The sequence below is a fragment of the Pezoporus occidentalis genome, unplaced genomic scaffold (genome assembly GCF_034315485.1).
Source record: "Pezoporus occidentalis ecotype Australia unplaced genomic scaffold, CSIRO_AGI_Poc_V1 ctg106, whole genome shotgun sequence".
In the NCBI taxonomy this organism is placed as follows: Eukaryota; Metazoa; Chordata; class Aves; order Psittaciformes; family Psittacidae; genus Pezoporus; species Pezoporus occidentalis.
The window spans coordinates 1,198,575-1,223,504 of NW_026912843.1; the positions used below are offsets into that span (position 1 = coordinate 1,198,575).

At 40.9% G+C, this 24,930-nt stretch overlaps 1 protein-coding gene and 1 long non-coding RNA gene across 7 annotated transcripts in view; one reads left to right on the top strand and one right to left on the bottom strand.

Moving 5' to 3' along the window:
* The window catches only part of TAMM41 (TAM41 mitochondrial translocator assembly and maintenance homolog), a 35,468-nt gene extending 20,162 nt beyond the window's left edge, over positions 1–15,306 (bottom strand). For 5 of the 6 annotated variants that reach the window (XM_062620700.1, XM_062620691.1, XM_062620727.1 and 2 more), the window contains exons 1-7: positions 15,138–15,306; positions 13,759–13,938; positions 11,930–12,022; positions 7,320–7,470; positions 5,076–5,221; positions 2,717–2,882; positions 591–653 (exon numbers count right to left, since the gene is read on the bottom strand). In XM_062620700.1, the coding sequence (XP_062476684.1) occupies positions 591–653; positions 2,717–2,882; positions 5,076–5,221; positions 7,320–7,470; positions 11,930–12,022; positions 13,759–13,938; positions 15,138–15,275 (937 nt within the window). In that variant the 5' untranslated portion in view covers positions 15,276–15,306. Of the gene's footprint in view, positions 1–590; positions 654–2,716; positions 2,883–5,075; positions 5,222–7,319; positions 7,471–11,929; positions 12,023–13,758; positions 13,939–15,137 lie in introns of those variants that run through there. The other variant, XM_062620737.1, reaches the window with a different exon arrangement.
* A 152-nt stretch (positions 15,307–15,458) lies between these two features.
* LOC134164719 (uncharacterized) overlaps positions 15,459–24,930 on the top strand; it is a 58,575-nt gene continuing 49,103 nt past the window's right edge. The window contains exons 1-2 of the long non-coding RNA XR_009965222.1: positions 15,459–15,577; positions 18,218–18,345. This is a non-coding gene — a long non-coding RNA (uncharacterized LOC134164719). The remainder of the gene's footprint in view (positions 15,578–18,217; positions 18,346–24,930) is intronic.

A 24,930-nucleotide genomic window follows, 5' to 3' on the forward strand; every position in this document is an offset into this window, starting at 1 on the left:
AATGCTCACCAAGTATAGTATTCAAATACCTCTGGTATTTGAACACCTGAAGTCTTCATATACAGACCTGTCTTCCAAGCCTGACAAAAACATCAGATCCTATCAAAGTTCTCTCCCTCAAAACTCATTCCCTCCTTTATTTTATGATGAAATAATCTTACAGACTACATAACACACTGATACCATGCACTGATCATTTAGGGATCCACTCCCACATAGAAAGCCAGAGTGAATTATGAAGTATTTTGTTTCCGTTTTTTAATACGGACAGAGCAGAAGTCACGCACATAGCCAAATCTGGCCCACATATAAAATAAAACTGAAGTCAGAAGCTGGTTTTTTGCTACTTTGGGGTTGTTGGACGGTTTTGTTTAAGGGTCATATAGACTCCAATTCCTTTTGGCATTTTACAGTTTCTCAACAGTTATATAAAGCTCCTGCTTTAAACATTACCTTTATTTTCCAGGGGCTTTCAATTAGACACCCAAAAAGTTTATTCTCTAAACTCTTGCAGCCAGTCTTGGGGCCTTATGATTTTTACTCTGTGAAATCAGAAGGCCTATGTTGATGGAAATCACACTTGTTCTTACCAGCTGTTAGTATGGTTTTAGCACTCTGCACTACACTGGAAGATCTCACAATTCTTGAAATGCCTGCAGACAGAAAAGCACACAGATGTTACCCATCTTCAGAGTTTTGTGGGTTGGTTTTTTTCATCCTCCAACATATGCAAATAAAGTTAAAACATTTTTCCACTTCTACAATAAATCCAGACTGAAAGGAAAACATACACTTAAAACTGTTCTGCTTTGTCACACTAATTGAAAAAATTCTTTAAGCTTTTTTAAGTATAACATACAGAAAAAGCCCTAAGTCAATATTAAACCAGATAACCTGTAGGAATTAATCTAATTAATTTATTTAGTGTTCCCACTATTTCTCTACCAAAATGATTAGTCACAAGGCATCCAGAATACTTTCATCTAACTGCTGGTATATTGACTTTCTAGAGCAGAACCAATTCTATTCATTGTTTACTTCAGTGTGAAATCGGCATTTTGCTCTTCTCTGATCAAGCAGAGATGCCTGTACTGTGCAGTGCTTGTCTGGCTGGTTTCAGTTATCAGCTTTGGAGATAAGGCTGGTTTAGCACTTTGCACTGTGGCACATTCAGTTCTCATTGTCCAGCAGTTCTTAAGTATTAATGGAATAGAATATAAGACATGAAAACTTTTTTGAAAGGCCTCAGGTTTTATCTATTCGAACACATCTGTAAAGCAGACTGCCATGTGCAGAACAAAACTGTGACAAAAACTGTACATTATTACAGACTCAGAAATGTAAAAACGCAGGCAGCCCCTGAGCTGCCCTTCCAAACTGAAAGTTATTCTGCATTAACCAGAGTGTAGACTATAATTTCAAATATTAATTCCTTCAAATCTACGACTATAATGAAGAACAAAACTTCAGGAAATCCATTTAAAAAAGGAACACAGTATTCCATCAAAAAATAATTTGGGGGGTAGGGAAGGGAAGGAAACAAATCATGTTGAGCTAGTAAAATACCTAGGGACAATGCAATTCAGCTTGAGTAACCAACTTTGCCTTGTGGGATTACCAAATGGCTTGTCCTGCCTTTTATCTAGATTCTTGAATTAGGAAAATCTTTTGGACATAAAAGTCAAAGAGGGGTTTTGATTTTTTCTCTTAAGAGTACAAAGTGCATGGATACAGTCACAGCCCTGCCTGCGATACCCCACCAAAACACAGCTGCAAGGAGAGTTCTCTCAGGATGGACAACTCAGAGCTCTAAAACTATCTGCAGCTCACAACACTGCAGCTCCTGCTACCAGGTTCAGCTATTGTCACATTACTGCTGCAGTCCAACCATAGCAGCACAGAAGCTGCCATAGACTTAACATGAGAGAAGGTGGACACCTTGATGTCAAGGTGCAATTCATCCTGTACTCTCAGTGGAGCACTGCAATGCTCAGGAGCTCCCTCAGGAGCCGGCTAGTGTCAAGTGGCTCTCCGGCACCCAGGGAATTTTTCCTGTGCCCAAGGAGCCTGCAAAATTGTCCACCTGGAACTAAGATGTGCCAAGTTCTTTAAGGATGTAAAGGACTCTTCAGGTACCAAATGTTTCCATTTTTAATTCAGTATAATAAAACACTGATGTTTGCAGCTTTAGCTTTAACTTGCTCGTACAGCATAATCTTGCCTCAGAGAGACTGTGATGGTGAGAAACACCTCAATCTTTCTCTTCAAAGCTTGAGCTCTCTGCCAGAGCTGGGCTAACCATGATGACTGGGAAGAGGAATGTCAGCAAGCCAGAAAATGGATGTAGCATCGCAACGTATGACTGGTAGGATATATATATATAGCTTAGTATTTAGCTGAAATTATGCCAGCCAATAAAATCCTAAAGATGTAAACATCCCAAATAGAGTCAGATTGTTGCCATGGTCTAAGGAGGCCACACTAATACCCAAAGACTACTTCTTTCAGGACTAAACCAAAACATACCTTTCTGTATCAGTAGGAATGCTATTTGCTACTATTTCAGCAGAAAATATACAATGGATCTGTAAATCCATCATGTCTTAAAGGAGATTACAGGCACTGATCTAGACCTACCTTGATGTACCACAAATCCACAGTCAGGGTCATGGGCAACTTGCAATAGGATTTCTTACAGGCACTGATCTAGACCTACCTTGATGTACCACAAATCCACAGTCAGGGTCATGGGCAACTTGCAATAGTATTTCTTCCACATCCCTGTTTTTTCCAGGAGGGTCTACCAGAGAAGTTATCTTTTGTTGCAGAGTCCTTGGCAAAGACATCAATTGTGCAAATTGTCCTTCTGGACTTTTATCTATCTGAACATTATGAAAAAATAAAACAGCAAAAACATCCCGTGTTAATAAAGCAAAGTCACTTTCTCAAAGAAGTCAGAAAAGTCTTTTGACTGTCTCTGACCTCTGATAAATATCTCCCAGAAGATGATCCATTTCACTTTGAGGAGTCACTGACAATGCTAATGAAAACTTCCCAAGCACTGGGAAATGCAGTATCCCAGTTCTGAACCTGAAAAGTTAACTCACTGCAAAGATGTTGATTTTCATCCAGAGAAGACTAATGTACACATATGATCTTGCTGCCTCTGCAAGCAACTTTTCATTGAAACTGTATCATTTCTGCTCTATCCAATTTCCTTCGGAAATATAAGTACACTACAATGAGAAAAACAAAGCTCCCAAAAGACCACTTAGCTCAGCTTCTTCTGCCTGAACATAATCAAACTGCACACACACACAAGTTTAGTTTGAAAAACATTTTCTCTGCTTTAAACTCAAACCACATCTGGTTTTTATAATGTGAAGGAAACATTCATTCCACATTTTCCAATCTAAGTCAGAAATACAGTGACCCCGTTTTGAACACAAGGATACCAGCACGCAGGCCTGTACATGTTTATACACCAGGTAAGCACAAATACTGAAAAATGCATAAAGGAGCAGCTCTCTCCAAAACTGAAGGAAAACATGAAGAGCTCAATTCCTCCCACACAATGTTTTAGACAGTTCATGGAGACATCAGACAGGAGTCTAGCTGTCCTATACACTCCCTTTAGTCAATGAGGGGAAAATGATATCCAGATGAATCACCCACTGACTACAGAGGGAGCCGACAATGAGCAGCCTCTTAACATTATGTGGGAGGAATCCACGCCTGAACCAGAACTGTAAGAGCTAGTGTCTGCCTTCAATTGTTTCTGAGGAATCTTTTAAGAAAGAATTTTCTCTGTAACTCTGAGAATGTGTACTTGGAGAAGAGGTTTCTGTTCTGCATCAAACAGCACTCCTGATAGCAGTTATCCTATTCAGATGGGGGGTAACTGCCAACAATAAACCAAGGTGCGAAGAATAACATTTTAAAGCACTTTGCTCAAAATCAACAGTAAAATGATGGCATTTAATCAACAGCTTTGATGACTACTATGGAATTATGGCCAGATTTATTATTCAACAATTTATCAGTCGTATGCTACCAGGATTTGTTTAAAGGTATCACAACAGGGATTAACCTAACTAGCCATTTCCTTCGACAAAGCATTACTGACTCTTTTCAAAAGCCATTTAAATAGCTCTTCCACTGAACTGTTCAAAAGCACACTGATAAGAAAACATGGAGACAGCTGCAGTATAATAGATTTGCCTACGCTGTACTCCAAAGCACTGCAGTAAAATTGTTTACTGTACTCAAGCTTGCTTCTATCTGAACTTCAGTTTCTAAAGACACATCCTAAAAGGAGACACCTGGGAGATAATGACCAAGGTAACTTGAGGATGAAGAGATATCATATCCATGAGACAACCCATGTTACCTGTAACTTCATGTTGAAATGCATATCACACTTGAATATCCACACACGGACATGAATACTGGAAGAGGAAAAACTGCTACTGAACCCCTGAATATAACATCTCTCCCCTAATTGCAATCACACACATTATGCCAGAAAGGTGGAATTCAAGATACTGGTAATTTTGGATACCTGTTTCCCAAAAACTAGGGAAAAAATGGCTTAGTATGGGTACTTAAAGATAATGCCAGAATTTCATCTGGGTTTAGTCAACTGATCTTCATAGCTAGCGCTCTAGGGTTTTTTTGTCAGATGCAGTTTCTGATTGCAGCTCTAAGAAGTTGCACCTCTAAGTTACAGCCTAATCTTTTTAACACAACCCATATGTTTATTCAGCACTTCCTAGACTGGTGTTTTCATATGGTAGTCATTAGAGCATGCGTTTTAAAATGATCTTCTCTTGTTCCCTTGCTAGGGCTCTAGTTCTATGCCCATACTCAAACAAAATGAACAGTAGTTACTACATATGCAGAGACTGGTATTTAAGGCAAGTCTTCTGGTTGCAGAATTAACTAAACAGAAACATAACAAACAGCAAGTACAGTGACTACAACTGCTCTTAGTGTACAATAGAATTCCTGCCTTCTGTCAATGTGATAAAGCACTTCCACTTGCTTGTTTTAAAAATGTTGTGAAGAACACTTGCCTCTAGCCTTCCCAGATGGTGCTTGTATACCACTTGAGGGCAGTCCTGTAGTATGTTACTGTACAGCTTCTGAAAATGGGGAACATTAGGTTCCACTATGTTCTGCACTTTCGATCTGTCTTCTCCTACTATCATTCTGAAATCACCTAGTCAAGAAAAGAGAAACAATTCATTAGGAAAAAATGGAAACTCAAAAAGAATATAAGAGAAACAAACACAGTAAAAAGCTGTAGTCTAAAACTTTATTTTCCAATTCTACCTATATAATCCACTACCAGGTTCACCTTCCAACAGCCAAAAAATACTATTCAAATACCTTCAAGCACAGAAAATAAGACTCAAAATTGTTATGTGCCCTCTTGTGTGCTGTACCATCATCAACCCATGTGTCCACATTACCCCTTGGTCAACAAAAGAAAAATCTACCTTGAAAGAGGTAGTAATTGTATTTGAACCATGCATCAGTTTCAACAGAATATACAAATGGACCAGCCCCAAGTTTTTGTATCCAGAAACAAATAACCTTCTATTTTCCAGTATTGAAAGAAAGTAATTTGCATTGCCTCTGCACTTCAAGGGCAGTACCTGCTAATGGTGTCATGGAAAGATCACAGTATCATCTTTTACTCATCAACTTTTCACCCTACTATTTGGTTATTAGTTTCAAAAAGCAGCTCCTTTTAACACCGGTTACTGACCTTTGCATTTCCTTTTATGATAAATGACTGAAAAGTTTCAAAGAGAGTAAGTTAAAAGACAGTCTGTGATAGAGCATTCATCTACCTCCATTGGGTGCTACCCTGGTAGCTTCCAGGGTTACCAACCAGGAGTTAGAGGCTCTGTGCAGCACATATGAACAAACAAACTCCTGAATCAATTCATTTTCCCACTTCCCACATGCAGGAGATAAATGTTGTTGCAAGGTGGCAACTTGCTACATCACTGAGTTTATTTCAATTTATGCCAAGCCACAAAACAAACACTTCCCATAGAAGCAGTACTGACTCACTGCTCTCAAAAACATACAAAAATAAAAGGATAAACATTTTCCAAACTAAAGCATGAGCAACTCTCTTCAGCAGTTTCCAAGGAGACAGATTGAAGTAACCCATAAAATCAGTTTTGCCTACTAGTACAGCCTCTGAAAGACTTAACTAAACCGGCAGCAAAAAAAAACGTGTTATCAACAGTCTTTCTTGAACATTCCCAACTGGGAATTAGTGCTTTAGCTTTGTTCACACAGCAGAGCCAATTTCAGCTTACAGCATGGTAACTGATCTCCCATGGTTTTGGGAGGATATATAAAAAAGAGTGTATCTTGGTCGGCAGTGCTCACCAAGAATCTAATGACATTCCTGGGTAAGTTTCAGGCAGGCAGGTATGCAGCCCTGTTCCAAACATCCCCAGTTAGCACCCTTTAGCCAGCCCGCTCTCAGCACAATCAAGTGTTGTATTGAAGAGTCGCTTGGAGTAATTTCTTACTTTTTTTTCCCTTAGAAATTCATACTGATCTCATAACGAAACGAGAGAATTCTCTTACAAAAAAAAGTGAACAAATACGAATGAGGAGGTGAGTGTTAAATGTACACTGGAGGATTATAATCTGGATCACAGAATGCCAGAATGCTTTGGGTTGGAAAGGACATTAAAATCATAGGCAAGGACACCTCACACTAGACCATGTCACCCAAAGCTCTGTCCAACCTGGCCTTGAACACTGCCAGAGATGGATCATTCACAACTTCCTTGGGCAACCCATTCCAGCGCCTCACCACCCTCACAGTAAAGAACTTCTGCCTCATATCGAACCTGAACTTCCCCTGTTTAAGTTTACTAAAGAAGCCTAAACACAACACATTAAGAAAGTAAGAGATAACAAAGCATGGGTCAGGCTATCAGATGAATCAACATCACACTGAGAGTGGTAAGACATTTCTGCCAAAGTTTTGAAACATTAAAAAAAAATATTTTCCACCCTTTTCCATCACCCATACTTAGCTGTTCATAAATCAAGCAGGTATAAGGTTTTGCTTATGCACCTATACCTGCATTCTATGAATCAGCACAATTAGTCTTACCAAGCTGTTATGAAACACAGCATTAAAATACAGTTGCTGAAGCATGCAAGAGCGTAGGCCCAAAGCAAGAGCGCAGATGACTTACTATGTATTAGAATTCCTACTGTGTTACAACAGCTTCAACTACAGCTTTTCTCTTCAGTGACATCAGACACCATATACTAACCAGTATAGGAGAGTCCTGCAATCTGCATATAGAGGTCTTCTTCTGAGAAGCTTTCTGGTAACATGAGAAAGGCTGCTGTGACTGCACTCTTCAGATTGCTCACAAGAGCAGCTTGTAGCTTGCTATTCTCATTCTGTGTCAGGATTTTCACCTGAAAAAGCAGAGTCATTGGAAGCAAGACTTCAGGGAAGTGCTACTGAAGATAGACCTAGAAATGTTATTCAATCCATCATGAAAGTAAGTCAGAAATTTATTTAAGATAAGATCCTCTTATTTTGGTACAAAAAATAATAGTGTCCCCTTGTGTTTACACAGTGGGAGAGATCTTAACAGTTCAGCAGCCTGCTACAAAAGGCTGTTTTTACAAAGGGCTGCTATAAGCAACAGTCACTAACAAATCCCTAAAGAGCTATTCACCTCTTCATAGTCATAAATTTAAGATTAATCAAAACAGTAAACATGAATGTACTAACAGAAACAATTCACATGTGATTATGCAATAAGGAAAAGACCACTATCACACTGAAAGAACAGAATAACAGAAAAAGAGAGAGGTTTTCCCATTCATCTGTATTCTGTTCTTTTTTCTAACAGAGGACTCTTCTGTCGCATGCTTTAAGTAGTTTGTCAGACATTAGTTGTTCTCCCAAAAGCAGCAGAGCTTTATTTCTTTATTTTGCACTTTGCATGAGCAGAACATGAACTCAATGGAAGCTTCACAAGTACATGAAGATCACTGCAGTTGAGCGTTTATGTGCCACAAGGAAAAGTTTGTATTCAAGAAACATACAAACTGTTCCAAGACCCACTACAGAATTCAGTCACTTGGGATATGGAAATATACCTAAATAAAAAACAGGTCTTCAGTAAGAACTGAATATAGACACACATTATTATAGAACATTAGACAGATGAAGTCAGCCTGGTTTACAAGATGGCTAATTGTGCTCTTTCTGAAACAACTCTTCCAAAGAATACCTCCATGTTGTGAGTTCCTGTCTCTTTCAATGTTCTGGTTGAGCAATACTGTCTTGCTTATAAAGGGCAGCTGAACATTTGTTTACTCTAGAATATCTTAAAATGCAAACCCACTGGCAGTTATTAACAAACATATCCAATGTGCTTTTCCTCCCCTAAGGCCCATTCACACACAGGTTAGTTGCAGTATTACTTGAAGCTTTGCCCCCACATATAACCTGAAACAGCTAAGGTATCCTTTCAAGTAAGTATTTTCCTTTATGAATGTATATGCTTTGTTAATGAAGAAAAAATAAAACAAAAAAACCCAACCACACAACAAAAAACCCAACTAACCCAGACTCAGTGAAGAAAGTATGAGAATCAGGCATACTGGCTACACAAAACTCCTGTGGCAGAAAGGACGTTGACAAAGCAACGTCATGGCTGGCCAATATGGTATTCAAAACATGCTTTCAAATTATGAAGTACTTTAAGAGGGATAAGACTAGGAACAATATCTCATTTTGATGTGATGGTGAATGCAACAGTATACAGGCTGCTCGTTCCAATCGTTCTGCAAGGGTTTGCCTAACATCAAATTTGTATGAGAGTCTGGAATTGGTCCCAGGTGGATTTCTGAAGGATGTTTTCCCTTCTTCGTTTTTCACTTTAAAAACACAGATCACTGTGTAAGCAAACATTTCAGAACTCTTCCTAACTTCTCCTGCAAGTTATTTTGTGGTTTTTAGCATCAGAATGAAGACAATGCTCAAACACATTAAAATAGGATAGATTCATCTGCCCTGAGTAAATCTTATTTCCTTGAAAACCATGGGAGAATTTACTGAATGCATGCAGACTTGCTCAAGTAAGTCCCAACAAACAAGACACACTGCTCATGAGGATAAACTAATAGTTAAAATCTCACCACCTCATTCACTTACACGTACTTTCCTAACTTGCTGCCACAAGAAAACTCTAAGGAAAGACAAGAGAGAAGCCTGTGGCACCCTAAGCAGGCCCACCCACTACTTATACCTTAGGCTAGCCCTGGAAATAACAGCAAGGTACAAACTAGCTTTAAAACACCACAGTTACAGGCTTTTCCAAAGGTGAAACTCAGCAAAGATGCTGTTCCTCCTCATGGAAGGCTGCAGACTTGCCTTAGTGAAGTAAACCAGCAGTTTAAAGATGGAAATGTTCTACCTTCACTGCTCCAAAATTCACAGACAAGAAACTGCAGACATGTGCAAAGATACTTGCAGACAAACAAAACACACAAACCCAGTATCATTATCGAATAAAAGATGCTAAGAGCACTATTGCAATTCGCCAGTTAGCCACATCTACACTGCTAAATATCACAACAGGATTTTTCCATTCTCTTTCAAAAGATGTTTTTACAGTTTTGGACAATGGAAAAAATCTGTAAACAAAACTGTGCTCTGCCACTCCTCCGTGGGAATTCTAGGATAGAAAAAACCAAACCTCCCACCACCTCTCTAAAATAATACAAGATATTTCTATACACCATTCATACTCCTCTCTTTCTCACCTCACTTCAATGTATTAAACACTTCCTTCTCTTCACAGTTGCTCCAGAACAACAGTAAATAGAGCTGCTTACACCAAAGCCATTGTTACATGCTATGTTGAACAAAAGATTCAGTAACACTTCATATGCTTTTTAAAATCTTCTTCCTCTGAAAAGGAATTATATGTCACGTGTGCTTATTTATTTTACTTTTTAGGTATGGCAGCTTCGCAGCCAAGGAAACCTCTCAGCTATGATGAAATTACAACCTAAGTTTATTCAGTTTTTCAGTACAGTAAAATGGGAATTTAGTTAATCAGCATCAGAAATACCATACAGGATGAAAAGCCAATAAACTTCTAACACAAACAAAGAAGCCTGGGAAGAAAAGTCAGCATTTCCAAGTGGCAATTCCAAACTCCATCTATTCTGCCAAACATTCTGGAAAGATTACTTGGTCGAGGCAACCAGTTTATAACAGAAACAAAACCTCCAGTGAAAATTAAACCAAGATTTTCAATCCAGAGCAAATGTTTTAGCTCATGTGCTAGAATATCTTGGATAGCTTTCACTCAGAGTGACAGCTTTGTAATGGAACACCAGAAAGGCACTGAGCTCTTCCTCTACTATATAAGAGTGAGGAGAAAATTCCCAAACAAACTGTTAAACAATATTAATCTGGCTTCAGTCAGCTGTGCCTAGAACTGGCACAAACGGTAAATGGTATGTCAGAGATTATAATGCGTCAGAAAACAAACCTAACCCTGTGATCCCTCTAAAAGAGGCTTATTGTGTATTTTTAAGGGGGTAAAGCAAGCTTTCTATCGCTGCCACTTATAACATAAAACATCAAATCAAAGCCAAAACCAGCAGACATTTGACATCCACACCACAGAGCTAAGCAAATTATTTGGTCATTTTTGGCCAATATGGTGTAGCATTCAAAATCCCAGTTAGTGATTTTTATAGCTTCTACAGGAAGAGGCAGTTTAAACATTCACCAAGTATTCTTTCAGACCTGTTCTGTAAGTCCTGTAGTCTTTACTGAATGCAAATTCCCCTGAGCATTAGGAAAATAATTTGGACCGATTTCTTCTTTTATCTATTAAATATGCACAAATATATCTCTGCTGTCTTGTTAGCCACCAAACAAAATACCTAATTCCACCTTCTCGTGCAAGTACATACTCCCGCTGAACTTAATCAAAAGATACAAAGCACAATTTATATGTATGAAGAAGATGAAAAAGCCTAAAATAAAGCAAGGCAGCAGAAAAATGCAATTACACTGAAAATAAATAGTCACTACTCACTGTTAATGTGAAATTCAGAATTCTTCCTTCAATTATTTTTCTCAATGTATTAAGTATCATGCTTTATAAAGGTAACAGCTGTTCTAACTTGTATCATGCTGTAATAGGTCTCCAGAGACACAGAAAAGCCAGTAGTGCTGAGACAATCTATGCAAACTTTCACCTCAAATATTAAGTTCAAAGCATTAATTAACTCCTGTTATAAGGCTTGAACAGAGTTCTTCCCCCCCTTCTCCTCTGAAGAAGGGCTTAGCACTGCTGCCATCTACTGAAAGCACGAGTCAGGCTCCCTTGAAAAGTAGAGGCCTCATTTTTTGACACAAACATGGCGGAGAAAACCCAACATGTTTAACACATGGTTCAGTCAGTTACAGACTTTTTCACACAATTAACTAGACAGTAACTGAACAGCAAAGCAGCTTTCATCTCTAAAGATTTCCATTACTCGGGTTACATTTTGGTGACTCTTATAATTTGTTATAAAAGGTAAATATGGCATTAAACATGAAAGGGACTTGGAGTTAACATAGTCCAGTTATTCGAGATTTACTACAGGCAGAAAACTGTGATTACCTTTGGGGGTGGATTTTTTCCATAGAACACAGAATATCATTAAGGACAACATTTCACTTCCTTTCTGAGAGATGATCCCTCTAGGCCTAGACTCCTAAATCAGGGCAGGTTATTTGTTCGGTTCTGATGCACAGATCCTTAACAGTTAAAGTTAAAACTACAACTGATAATTTTGCAGCCCTGTGATTTCCTGCATTTCAAGGCAGATAACTGAACAGACCGACAGTTACCGGCTTCTGTAGGCGTCCAGCCACGTAGAGGGTTTTCCAGTGGAGTAAATCATCAATCAGGGTATCAGTGCTAATTACACCATATTTTATCATCTGGAAAAAAAGGAAAACAAAGGCTTTTGAGAAAACCACACACCTGCACCATTTTCACTACATGATACTTACTCACTGGAACTATCATTAATTCTAAGGAACACACACCTCCAATAAAAAACTGGATGCACAACAAGAAATCATATTTATGGTTTTATGAACACAGGAAACAAAAAAAGTGCTATTTACATGCAAACTTATGGGGGAAAAAAAAGTGGAATGCACAAAACTCTTTCAGATCCTTTCTAGAATCAAAGTTACAATAAAGTCACTCCAGAATCAATCACTACAGCAAAAGACTTCAAATCCCAAAGAAACCTAGTCTAGACAGACATTAAAACAGAACAGATCTGATCACTGAGATACAACTGTTTATGAGAAGATTTTGGAAAGGTTACAATCAGTTTTCTACCAGTCAAATGATACAATATGATCCACAGTATCCTTCATGATATTGAAAGCTCTCAAGAAATAGTTTGTCAGAGACCTAAAAGAAGCAAAACCCCTACACATTTCTGTGTACTGTTGGGGGGGGGGGTGGTGGTGGTGCAGTGTGTAGCAGGGAGTTTTCTCTTTTGCTCTTTGATGTTAGAAAACGAACTGTGATTTTGTAGCTTATTTTATGTAACTGGAAAAAGATGAACTTTCAACAGCTTGTTACCGATTTATGTTCCCAAATATTATCACCACACCAAGGTAGCCAGCTCCAGAATTTCTGGATAAAAGAGGTTCATACACAGTGATATGACAGGTCATTACTGTACGATTAAGGGCATAGAGCCAAGGACAGAATTTCATAGCAAAGATCCCTGGTTCTTAAAACTAAAATCCCTTTTTACACCAAACGAATAAGGTTTAAACCCCAAATTCTTGCCTCATACAGATGCCTTTAACCAAAATAGCAAGTATGTAAAAGACTACTTCATCTAACTCTCCAACTTTCTAGGAAGAATTCTGACATATATCCAACATTATTGCAATCATGCATGTCCCGAGAAACTTCCATTAGGTATATATTGCTCATATGGCATTTTTCCATGCCTGTCCTTCATTTCTTTTAATTTCCCATCTGTCTTAAAAGAACTTGCTTTCCCTATGTACAGTTTGTTACCACAGGGCAAAAGTTACTCAGAATCAACACCAAGATTGACAGATGCAGCGTATCCCTCCTCTGACTCCTATCTGCACTTCTCCTTACCAAACACAGCCTACAAGTAGATGCAGGAGTAGGACTTGCTGAACAAGTACTATTTACCTAGAATTATTAATCATACCCAAGCTTCACAGGTCAGGACCTGAGCCATTAAACACAGATGTAAATTTCAACTTGCTATGATAAATACTTTCATTTTATGTCGAACAGTAAGAATCCACTTGGCAATTATTACATGCCCAACTGCTAAAATTAAGGCCCCATTTCCCCACAATACACTTTACAACCACCAAAGCTGCCAGACAGCAAGTAATAAGGAATATAAAACCACTTTCTGTAGTGCTTTAGTTTGAAAATACAAACATTGCTCGCATTTTTAAAGTGCAAGAGCAGCTGCTCTGTTTGCTTTGTAATTAATATGCTGTTTGTGAAGGTTTTGAGACATAAATACTGTAGATACGAGTTATGAATCAGTCACAATCCACAAGATTCACTTCCTGCACAGAAATCTACTTTAAGCTCATCATTTCAATACTTCACACAGAAAAATTTGACTTCACTTACTCAAACTACTTGTACTTACCCTACCATTACATGGCACTAACGTATTGTAGTAAATCCCTGCTCCGTAATTCTGCACACTGTTTATCTGTTTTGGCCCCAAAAGTTTTAGGAAGGAATAATGACTCCTGTTCTTTGTTAAGTTCATCATATGCCACGTCACAGCATCATCAACAGCAAACACAAAGTCCAGCATGTTGTTCTGTGGATAAGGAGAGAAGTGTTGGGGTTTTTGTGTCAGGAAGCAACCAGTAGTAACCATATTGATCTAAGGTATACACAGTATCGAACTTCCAGCTAATTATTTTCCACCTGAGTAAAACTGTAATAAATCCAAACCACATGTTAGTGTCAGATCCAGGTTAAAGTTCTGATGAAGTTACATGTTTTCTAACCAGCCTAGCAGTGATGGACTAAATATTCCTGTTCTCCTGGTCAAGGGACCAACCTTCAACCCTTCAAAACAAGGGAGCAGGTGAGAGGATCTGCATCATCCCAGTTCCCAGCTCAGCTAACAGCTTAGGCTGCCAACAAACAGGACTTTTGCTGATACACAAGGCTGTGAACAGGGAGGTGTGGGTGGGTAAAGGCATCTGAGCAAGAAACCGCACTTCAGGTACATTCATTTCCTTTGTCGATAGAACAATCCAAGCCCCAAAGGTTTGTAAGGTACAAGATGTGCACTGCTCTTCTGAAGGAGTCAGTCCACACAAACTCCTACAGACACCGCAGATGGAAGTTTACGACATACGCCTGCACAACAGTAATACTTACAACGACACTGCTTCACATTCATTAGTCCTGCCTCTCTCTGTGGTCTACTGATGCCAGGCAGCACCTCAGCTCATCAGTTAATACTACTAAAAAGACAGTCTGTTTGCTTCTTTACCCCAACACATTCTTTCGTGGGAGGACGGGATGCTGTTAGAGCTCTGACAGTCTTATTATCATCTGTTTTCCTCTTTTCAGAAAGGAAAATCAGGCACATTTGAAACCACGTCTGCGGGGAGTTGCTTAAGAGGCAGCTATAACGAGCAATGCTGCTGATTAACGAGTTTTAAAAGGTCACATAATAAAATCAAATCACTATCTCCGAGCAACCCGACCCCAAACGCTGAGGCAGCGCCAAGCACGCCCCTTGCAGCGTGTTCCGCTGGTGACCAGCACGCGGTGCCCAGCCAAGCCGTAACTCGCTCTAACCCGCAGCGGGGCGGCCCAACGCCGGCGCACACAGGGCTGGAGGGCCCTGAACCACGCTCCGGCGCTACCGCCCCCGCTCAGGGGCCCGGAGGTCCCGCCGCCACTTCAGGCCCAGAGCGTGTCCCACCACCCCCCCCCCCGCCACACGCCAGGGCTTGGGGAGAGCCACGGGGCCGGCCCGGGGGAGGCCGCCGCGCTCACCTCGCCGGGCCCGGCCTTGTCCCCCGCCTGCCGGAACACCCCAGACCCGTACGCGAAGGCCAGGCTGAGCTCCTGAGGGAAGTGCGCCAGGACCCGCCGGAACTTCACCCCCGAGCTCGACAGCGCCGGCAGCGCCATAGCGCGGCGCAAGGCCCGGCCCGGCCCGGCCCGCGGCTCTCCGCCTACCCACTGAGACAGCGGCGCCGCGGGGAAGCGCGGCCGCAGCCGGCAGAGGGTGGTGGCGCCGCCGGCACACAGCGCCCCCTGCCGGCCGGCGCCGGAGCCTCCTGCAGCGAGGCCGGTATCTGCGGCCTCCCCCAGCGGCGGGCGGTGCGGTGCCGCCGGCCAGGCCCCTTGGGGGGTCAGGGGGAGGGCTCCGATGTGTCTCAGGTCGGGTTCCTGCGGAGGCTGCGCTGTCCTGCCCGAGCCAGGAGGGCCCGGTAGGCTGAGCCAAGTGATATTGATAGCACCATAGAATCCCAGCCTGGTTTGTGCTGGAAGGGACCTTAAAGCTCCTCCAGCTCCACCCCCTGCCACAGGCAGGGACCCCTTCCACTAGAGCAGCTTGCTCCAAGCCCCTGTGTCCAACCTGGCCTTGAACACTGCCAGGGATGGGGCAGCCACAGCTTCTCTGGGCACCCTGTGCCAGCGCCTCAGCACCCTCACAGGGAAGAGCTTCTGCCTAAGAGCTCATCTCAGTCTCCCCTCTGGCAGGTTAAAGCCATTCCCCTTGGCCTGTCCCTACAGTCCCTAATGAAGAGTCCCTCCCCAGCATCCCTATAGGCCCCCTTCAGATACTGGAAGGCTGCTATGAGGTCTCCACGCAGCCTTCTCTTCTCCAGGCTGAACAGCCCCAACTTCCTCAGCCTGTCTTCATACGGGAGGTGCTCCAGCCCTGATCATCCTCGTGGCCTCCTCTGGACTCGCTTCAGCAACTCCATGTCCTCCTTTGGTATTCATCAAATGGGTTTAACTTTCCTAGTCTTCCCTCCCCCATCCATATTCCAGTTTACTCTCTTTAGGTCACTGCAGTTCTGTGCCCATTCTTCGATCATTTTCCCTCTTTTTTTTTTGTGGGTTGGGGTGTTTTTTTTTCCCCTCATATTTTGCACCGAGGCTTCCCTCAGGAGCTGTCACCAGCTTTGTATTCCTTCACACATCGCCCATCCTCTGAACACAGCCCACAGCCTTTAATCATCGCATTTGTGCTCACGGTTGTCTCACACTCTCCTCGTGCTGAGGCTGCCTCTCTTTACAAGTCCTACCCAATAAACACATCTGAAACAAAGAAGACTATAAATGAGTAAAAATGGCTCACAAGACTGTTAGTTTCCACATGATTTTATGGTTTTCTGCATCTGTCTTTCTAAGGGTCATATTTTCTCTTCCTTGGTTTTATAGCGTTCTTTATGCTGTATGCTGCTCTGCCAGGCCACATCCAGTCTGAGGCATTGCCAACCTAAACTTCAAACACAGTTAGCTCTTTAGACATCACTGGACTCGTAATGTCTGCTTAAAACCAACATAGGAAAGGATCTGTTGCAGAAAACACAGTTAGATATGCATAGTGAAGTCTCCGTCAATACCAGTGTTTTTGTGATGATAAAGTAGCATATGATAAATTAGCTTCTGTGTGAGCCTGGCCATATTGGAAAGGAGTATCTGAGGCAGGAGAACAATCCTTGTTACTGCTGGCAAATAATACAGAACTGTGTGAGGTGGGTGCCATCATACAACTGCATCACATCTTGCACTTCTGAGCTTTTCTTCTCCAAATTCCCCAGAGAACCAGACCTTTCCTTCTGAAGTCTCCCCCCAAAATACTCACTTGCAGAGGAAAAACTGTAGTATACTGAAAGGAATGTGTTCTATTAGAAATAAATTGTGGAAAATAATCATGTGTTAATTAGAAATCCATTGTAAGTAACTGAACTGTTCTGAATACTAAGCTCCCAAAGGTCCAACTATGGCTGGAGTTTGGAGACACTTGCTTTCCACTAGATTGTATGTTGTGTAGTAGTGTCTCTGCACTGGTTATTACTATTATTATTATTGTATTAATAGTATATCATTAATTACATTCAGGCTGGAGAACAGATGCTGGAGATCTCATAGCAGCTTTCCAACGCCTAAAGGGGGCCTGCAAGAAATCTGGAGAGGAATATTTACAAGGGCATGTAGTGATAGGACAAGAAGGAATGGCTTTAACCTGCCAGAGGGGAGACTGAGATGAGCTCTTAGGCAGAAGCTCTTCCCTGTGAGGGTGCTGAGGCGCTGGCACAGGGTGCCCAGAGAAGCTGTGGCTGCCCCATCCCTGGCAGTGTTCAAGGCCAGGTTGGACACAGGGGCTTGGAGCAAGCTGCTCTAGTGGAAGGAGTCCCTGCCTGTGGCAGGGGTTGGAGCTGAATGAACTTTAAGGTCCAACCAAAACAAGTCTGGGATTCTATTATATTAACATACTACTTTATATTAATTATATTTAATATTTGTGTTTTAAATACTTCATGGCACACAATATAAAGAGCAGTAGATTTGTTGAGTTCACATTCAAAATTCCATTGTATCGCTTAGATTAGCAAAAGGTTTTGCTTTACTTTTGAGAGGAGGATCTAATTATAAAGCACAACTTATGGAAGCAGCCAAAGAAACATTTGGGGGGGAATAGCTGATATTTGTTCTGACTAAAATGTTGTGGCACAACGCTTCACCCATGTTAGTATGGGCTTTATATAGCTTTTTTTTTTTTTAACTAGTTATTTAACACTTTCTTAAGCACCAGTGTGAACAATTTTACTACATGTTCCATTTTTTTTTAGTATATTTGTTGAAATTTAGAAGAGTCGTGGGGCTGTGTTTGCTGCAGGCTGCTATAAATGACAAGTTCTATGCTCAGCAGACAAGTTGTGGTTAGCAAATAATCTGATTTGGTAGCTGACAAAGAAAGGTGCTGCTGGTAGCTGGTATTGCTCAGCTAATTCTTTCTATCACCACTTAGAAAGCTTAGTGGGAAAGCTTTCAAAATATCTACACTCACTCACTAAGGAAGTTTATTTTCCAAACTCTATTTACCTTCTTTACAGCTACCTGCAAACTCAAGAAAAGAAGAGATCTGTAATTCTCCATCACTGGCTTTATTGGAGATCAGAAGAGAGCAGAACAACAATGACACCATTAGAATCATCTGGAGGAAAGCATGAGTAAAGAGAAGGTATAAATATGTTTAATAGAGATAAGATGTTATAAATTATTAGTTAATAAGGAAGACATGCACACACACACACCCCCATCTTAGCATGCCTTTAAATTGTATCCAGGAGCTTAACTAAATGAAAGTTGGTCAGAGCTAAGTAAAAGAATGTCATGCTTCTGAGAAGTTACTGAGTTTACAATGCTTATTTGCTTGGGAGTCTTAAACCCTGAGCTCTGAAAAATAGGTATCTTTTATTCTATCTTCTTAATGTAAGCTTAATTTCATGAAATCAAAACAAAAGGAAAAGGTCGTTAAGTATATTTTAATGGGTGGTATTGACCTAGGATGCACTTACTCTAATAAGTAAAGCTGGCTTGAAAATGAATGGACTGGTATCTTTTCAGAAGGAAGTTATACTGTTGTCTGATACTTAAGGTAACAAAGCAAGCTCTTGAGGGGGAATGACATCTGGAGCACTTTTGCTTGAATATTTGTGTATTAAAGAAAATCTAGGGAACAATGTTGTTGCAGTATTGTGGAGTTGTCCATCTCAATCTTTAACTCACCAGCTCAAAACTTCTTTTTGAGGTTTTCAAGATGGATTTTACTGGTGTAACTTAAAGCCCTGATCTTCTGACTTGTCTGGAAATGTGTTCGTTGGTTTATTTCCTTAGCTGGCTCTAAGGTATTTTAGGTGGTATCAGAAGGTTTTTGTTGTATCTATAACTGATGTTTCAATTGGGTTTGTTTCCAATAGTGCAGTTAGTTTTGAGACTAATAAATAGCTTGTGATCTGGGACAAAAGTTTGAGAGGCTCTAAAGAGCTTACCTGAAAGTTCCTGTAAAGTTATCTTATGTCTCATGCTGATTTTGAACTTGGTCTCTAATCTGTTTTTCAGTCTAACTTTTGCTTTGCTAACTTTAGTAAGAAAATCTATAAACACCAGAAGGTCTTAAGTTTCATTTACACTTTCAGCCAGCACTGCTGTTGAAGGGAGCAGTTTTCTTCTAGCTGCTTGTATCAGTGTAGGTGGTTTTGTGGCTGCATATCAGAACAGATTGGGGAACTGATGTAGCTTAAAACTAATCTTTCTAAGTAGTCTAGTTTTAAGCAGGTCACCAGTGTGCTTTACCACACATGCTTGCGCTGGTACAAGCAAGAGATTATGAGATTTCTTCTTCTTTTGCCAGTGTTGGTTCAAAAGATACAAGTACTTGGGATTTGTTTGTTTTTTTTTAATGAGATTTTCATGCTTAGAGTCTTGGCTGTGATTGATTCCATGCATTAAAGTTATGTAAGGAGGGATACAATATTCTGTATGTCACACGGCTGTCTTCTGCTTTCATTTCTTCTTTTTTTCAGTCAAGTATGTTTGAATACTTATTGCAGTATATTTCTCATGAGAGAGCACGACAGGAGTCTGATCTTAAGCCTGTATTTGGTTTTGCCACTAGCAATAAAACACGTACTTTGAACGGCCCCCATGTAACTAGAAAGCTTATCTGCAAGTGTGGGCCTCGTTCCTACTTTGCCACTATGTTCTCTAGCTTCTTAGAGTGAAGGAGTCTCACAGAGGTTGACTTTGTTCAGTGTCTGAAGTCTAAGTGGTTTATGCCACTCAAAGCGTATGCTAAGCATCATGTTACAGAAAGTCTCAGTGTTGGATCTTCAGAGTCACCCTAATGGCAGCATCTTCAGCTAAAAATGACAATTTTCACTAAGGACATGGAAATCGGAATGCTTATGGTCTGTCCATCCAGGAGCTGATGTGGCAGTTTGGAACTGGGCTCAGTTCCCCTGTGCACCTGTGTGTAGACCAGTGGCTCTTTCCCCCAGTGTCAAAAATGCTGTGGTTTGGGTGATGATACGCACCTCACTTGTGGTGGTATTGCTTCCTGAGAGTAAGCTCATGTGGTTCTTTCCCTGCTCTTGCTTCCATGGAGATTCCACCATCAAAACTGACAACTTTGCATCCCCTAGTATTTCAGTAGTGAGGAGTATCTCCTGCTTTACCATAGCATGTGTCTGTTGGAAGTGGCAGCCTCTTACAGTCATAGAGAAGCTACTCCTTATGTGTAACCAGTGTAACTCTTCATAGAGTAATTTTTGTATGGTAGTAGCAGCAGCTGGAATCAGAAACTCTTTTATATTGGTCATTAGAAATTTCACTCTGTTTCTGCAGTTATGTTAAGTTCTATGTAACTTTTTATTACTAGTTTTATTTAAAGCGTGGCTTATGTGAATTGCTGCTGGTGCAGCTGCATACACACTCGAATTGCCTTGCTGTTAGTATACACTGGCAGCTAAACACCACCAGATGTCCTCTGTTTCTGTATCGGACCGAATTACCTCCTGGAAAGCCTCCTCTGGATTCTGACCGAAAATACTGATGTTTAAGCAAACCAAGGGGGAGGGGAACGACACATGACACGACGACATGACACACACCAACCTTATTGCTTAGTTTTGAAGAGACTGAGCTGTGAAACCACTTGGAAGTGCTTAGGGAATGTGTGTTACTTGTTACAGTGTGTTAGTGGAGCTAGCCCCCCTTCTCCACCCTCTAAGCTTCTTTACAAACATGGCATCTGTATCCAAGAGATTATTTTCCAACAAGAACAGGGAAATAGCTGGATATTTCTAGGTGTCTCCTCCAGACCTGTTGCTGCATTCAGCTCAGTCATCACCACACAAAGGCTTTCCCTTTTCTTGCTGAGAGATTATTACCAGGCAACACTTACAATCAATCAGTGCATGGCTTTTCGCTAGGCAACAATAGCAGTCAAGCTAATAGAAATAAAATTGAGCATAAAAGTTGGTTAAGTACTGAAACTTGTGGCTTTCCTTCTCACCTTGGTTCTATTTGCTTGCTTGTTCTAGTCAGGAAGGGATTTTTGTGACAGATTGGCAATGTGCGAGAGAACATATTTTTACATGGCAACAGTAATCCTTCTGTGGGATGCAGTGAAACACTGTGAGACAAAAATCGTGATGTGTTCCTGCAGGTGGTGTACTGCAGGCTGCTTCGCCCGAGGCCGGGCAGTGATTTTGTCTCCAGCAGCTTCTGAGCTAGGGAGAACTGACCTCTGGATGAAGCCAAGTGTCATGCACTGCCCGTGGAATCCTGTGGGAGGCAGGGGCCTCTGTTTTGCAGAAGTGACCGTTAGCCCTGTCATGCTTACTGGATGCTTTAAACTACTATCCCACCTGAAAGCTTTTAGGGAAGTTGCACCTTATTTTCTGTCTGTATAAGGAGTGATAAAACAAAGCCACACTTCCACACCCCCACACCCCCCCCCCCCCGTGGAGACATCAAGGGGCAACAACTTTGGGTGCTCCCTTGTGCCTTTGTAAGATGGAAAAAATAGGGGTCAAGGTTATCCCCAGTGCAATGCATTCTATTTCAGCTCTGTGCTCCTGAATTATTAACAACCCTGGCTCTGGAAAAAAATGACAGAACTCTAGCTGTATTCCCAGTGGCCCCCAACATAAGAAGGACATGGAGCTGTTGCAGCATGTCCAGAGGAGGCTAGGAAAATGCTCTGAAGGCCAGAACACTTCTGCTCTGGAGACAGGCTGAGAGAGGTGGACTGGTTCTGCCTGGAGACCTTGGAGCAGCTCCTAGTGCCTAAAAGGGCTACAAGAAACCTGGAGAGGGGCTTTGGACAAGGGCCTGTAGGGACAGGCCAAGGGGAATGGCTTGAACCTGCCAGAGGGGAGACTGAGATGAGCTCTTAGGCAGAAGCTCTTCCCTGTGAGGGTGCTGAGGCGCTGGCACAGGGTGCCCAGGGAAGCTGTGGCTGCCCCATCCCTGGCAGTGTTCAAGGGCAGGTTGGACACAGGGGCTTGGAGCAAGCTGCTCTAGTGGGAGGTGTCACTGTCTGTGTCAGGGGATTGGAACTGGATGAGCTTTAAGGTCCCTTCCAAGCTAAACCATTCTAGAATTAACCTCCAGCAGTACCAGACTCTGGCTCACTAACAGCTTGGTTCATTGGAAGTAGTGAAGGAAATTATGAAATACCACCTGAAGATAACATCACAAACAAATAATTTTGGTGGTTTCAGTGTCAATGACCGTAATAGTATGGGTCTCTATTGCTCTTAATTTTAGTTTCATTTTTCAAGTACTTATAATTGTAATTGCCTGATTAACCATATCATTTATTAAGGACTGGGTTTTTTTCCTGTGCTATCTGTAGATGGTAGTAAGCCATGTGAAATGTGTTAAACTAAGGGTGTGATGATTTGAGGCTCTGCGTGCTCGCCGTGTATTCTGGAGAAGTCCTTTAGCATTTCTGTGTATGTCATTTGATATATTTCATTTGATTTTTGTTAGCTACAGCATTTCATTGCAAAGTAGTTTGTGAAAGTGAGTGAGATCTTGTAGGTTGCTTGTATTTGTGTGTTGGAGGAATGTTATTGTACAACAGCTTTAATTCAAGTGTGTTTATCTGCCTAAATTATTACTAATACCTTTATATCTGTTCATAAGCAAGGCAGTTATAGATTCAAAGCAGGACATTGTTTATTAGCCTAATAACTGTAGCCACTAAACTGCATATTCCCATCATCATCTGTTTCTAAAGCAGTATTGAAATTCTGTGCACACACACAGGGAAAAAAAGGATCATTAAGCAGAATAAACAGCAAGTGACACTGAAAAATACATTTCAGTGATATTTTAAGCTAATGCTTGTGTGGGCTGTGTGAAAGCACAAAGAGTTTCTCCTACGATGCTGTTTGCATTTTTGCAACTAAACGAGTAGTTTGTACTGCTGCTTCCCTTTACCTGGCTGAGCAAGGTAAGGCCCTTCACTTCCTGAAGCAAGAGAGGGAGGAGAGCCAGGTGACAGTACTGCAAAAAGGGGGTAAAGAGGAGTGTTGACCTAGAAGATGACTGACACACAGTTAATGACCATGTCCTCAAAATGTCATTTTAAGACAACTTACTTCATTTTCATAAATGGTTGATATTAATCAGGAGGATGGTTTTTTACCCCTCAAAAAGTCTTAGTTTATGTTCTTTATCCTTTCTAGGCTCTAGTCCAAGTGGAGGCTCAATGTTGTTATAAACAATCTCATTCCATAGATGAAAGGGTAAACTGTCATTCTAGTTCCTTGTTTATGAAAATATTCAGTTGTGTTCCATTGTTATCACTGGATCCTGGCTCTTCTTCCATTACCTAAACTGATGTATTTGGAACTGATTATAGTAGGAGATGCAATCAGTGGAATTAATATTCTGTGAGAATTGGGGCTTTTCATATTGACTATGGTTGATAATGCCATGGCAATAATGCCAAAACCTGAGAATCTATTTCTTGATGTTTTGTATGTAATTTTAGAAATTACCATACTTTTGTGCATTTCACATGGCCTCTGATATCTGTAGTGGAAATGAGATATATTCAAAGGGCATTTTCATGTAGCTACTCAGTTCTGTAGGGTTAATGTTTCATTTCTTTCACCATAAATGCTGCTTCTTGAAGTGCCTAGGTAGATCTGTCTGAAAGGTCTGCAGTCCACAAAGGCAGTTCAGCCCGAGTAGGGGTTATATTTACTCTCTTATTCTGCATCTAATTCCATAAGGCTTTGTTTTGCTTGTTTAGTGGAATCTCAGAGGGTTTGAACTACTTCGCAGAGCAGCAATTATAAGCTAGATCTCTTCTGTAGTGAATATTTTTCTTCTGGTCTCTCTTGTAGTTAGGAAATCTTTAAGACACTATGTTCTGCAAGTTGGTTCAGGCTTCGGTGCACTCATGATTGGACAAATAGAAAAGAGAAGCAGTTGAATTTTAATTCCTGTTAAAAAGGTATTTCTCTTTGTTCAAAGGTTCAAAACTGCTGCAAAAATCCAGATGAGCTTATTGTGCCCTGGCCTTGCAAGCTGCCCTGTGGCTTTGCTGTAGAGATGGAGGCACAGAAAGATGAACAGTCTGCTGTTGGGGAAGTTTTCCTTACTTCTAGTTCTTAAACACTTGTTTATTTCACAAAAATCCTGTGTTCCAAAGGGGAAATCCAGTGGAAAGAAGCAAACTGTGGAGAAGCAATTAATTGCAAAACCAAATAAAAGATTTTTAAAGGCACTTGAAGTAGTTTTGCAATTTTTTCTTAACTCTAAAGCTGAGGCATTCGAAGTTGGTAACTTGAGTTTGAGCACCATTTGCATGATGCTCTACTGTCATGATGTTTAGGATTAGTAAGAGAGAGAATCAGAACTTTGAAAACTGAAGGATCAGTATGCACATCACCTTGGTCTGTTCAAGTGCACATAAAATGCTTTTTCTGTAACAGAACTGATGTTTACTTATATACAGGGTTATTAAAGTGATAACTTTTAAGAGGCATACACTCTATTACCTGGATTTTTGTCTTACATACCCTTTATATTATCTATTCTTGTTCAGTTCTTTTCTAAAACTACTCTTGTCAGCCTAAACGAGTAATAGATTTAGAAGCAATTTTTTTTTTTCACAAGATTTAGGCACCTTTTCCTGCTGGGCTGGTACCTTGCTTTGCTTTAGTTTTGCCCAGTAACTTGTAATTAATTCTTTCTAATTTATCTTTGTTCTAACTACATATTTGAGTGTCTGAAAATTGTC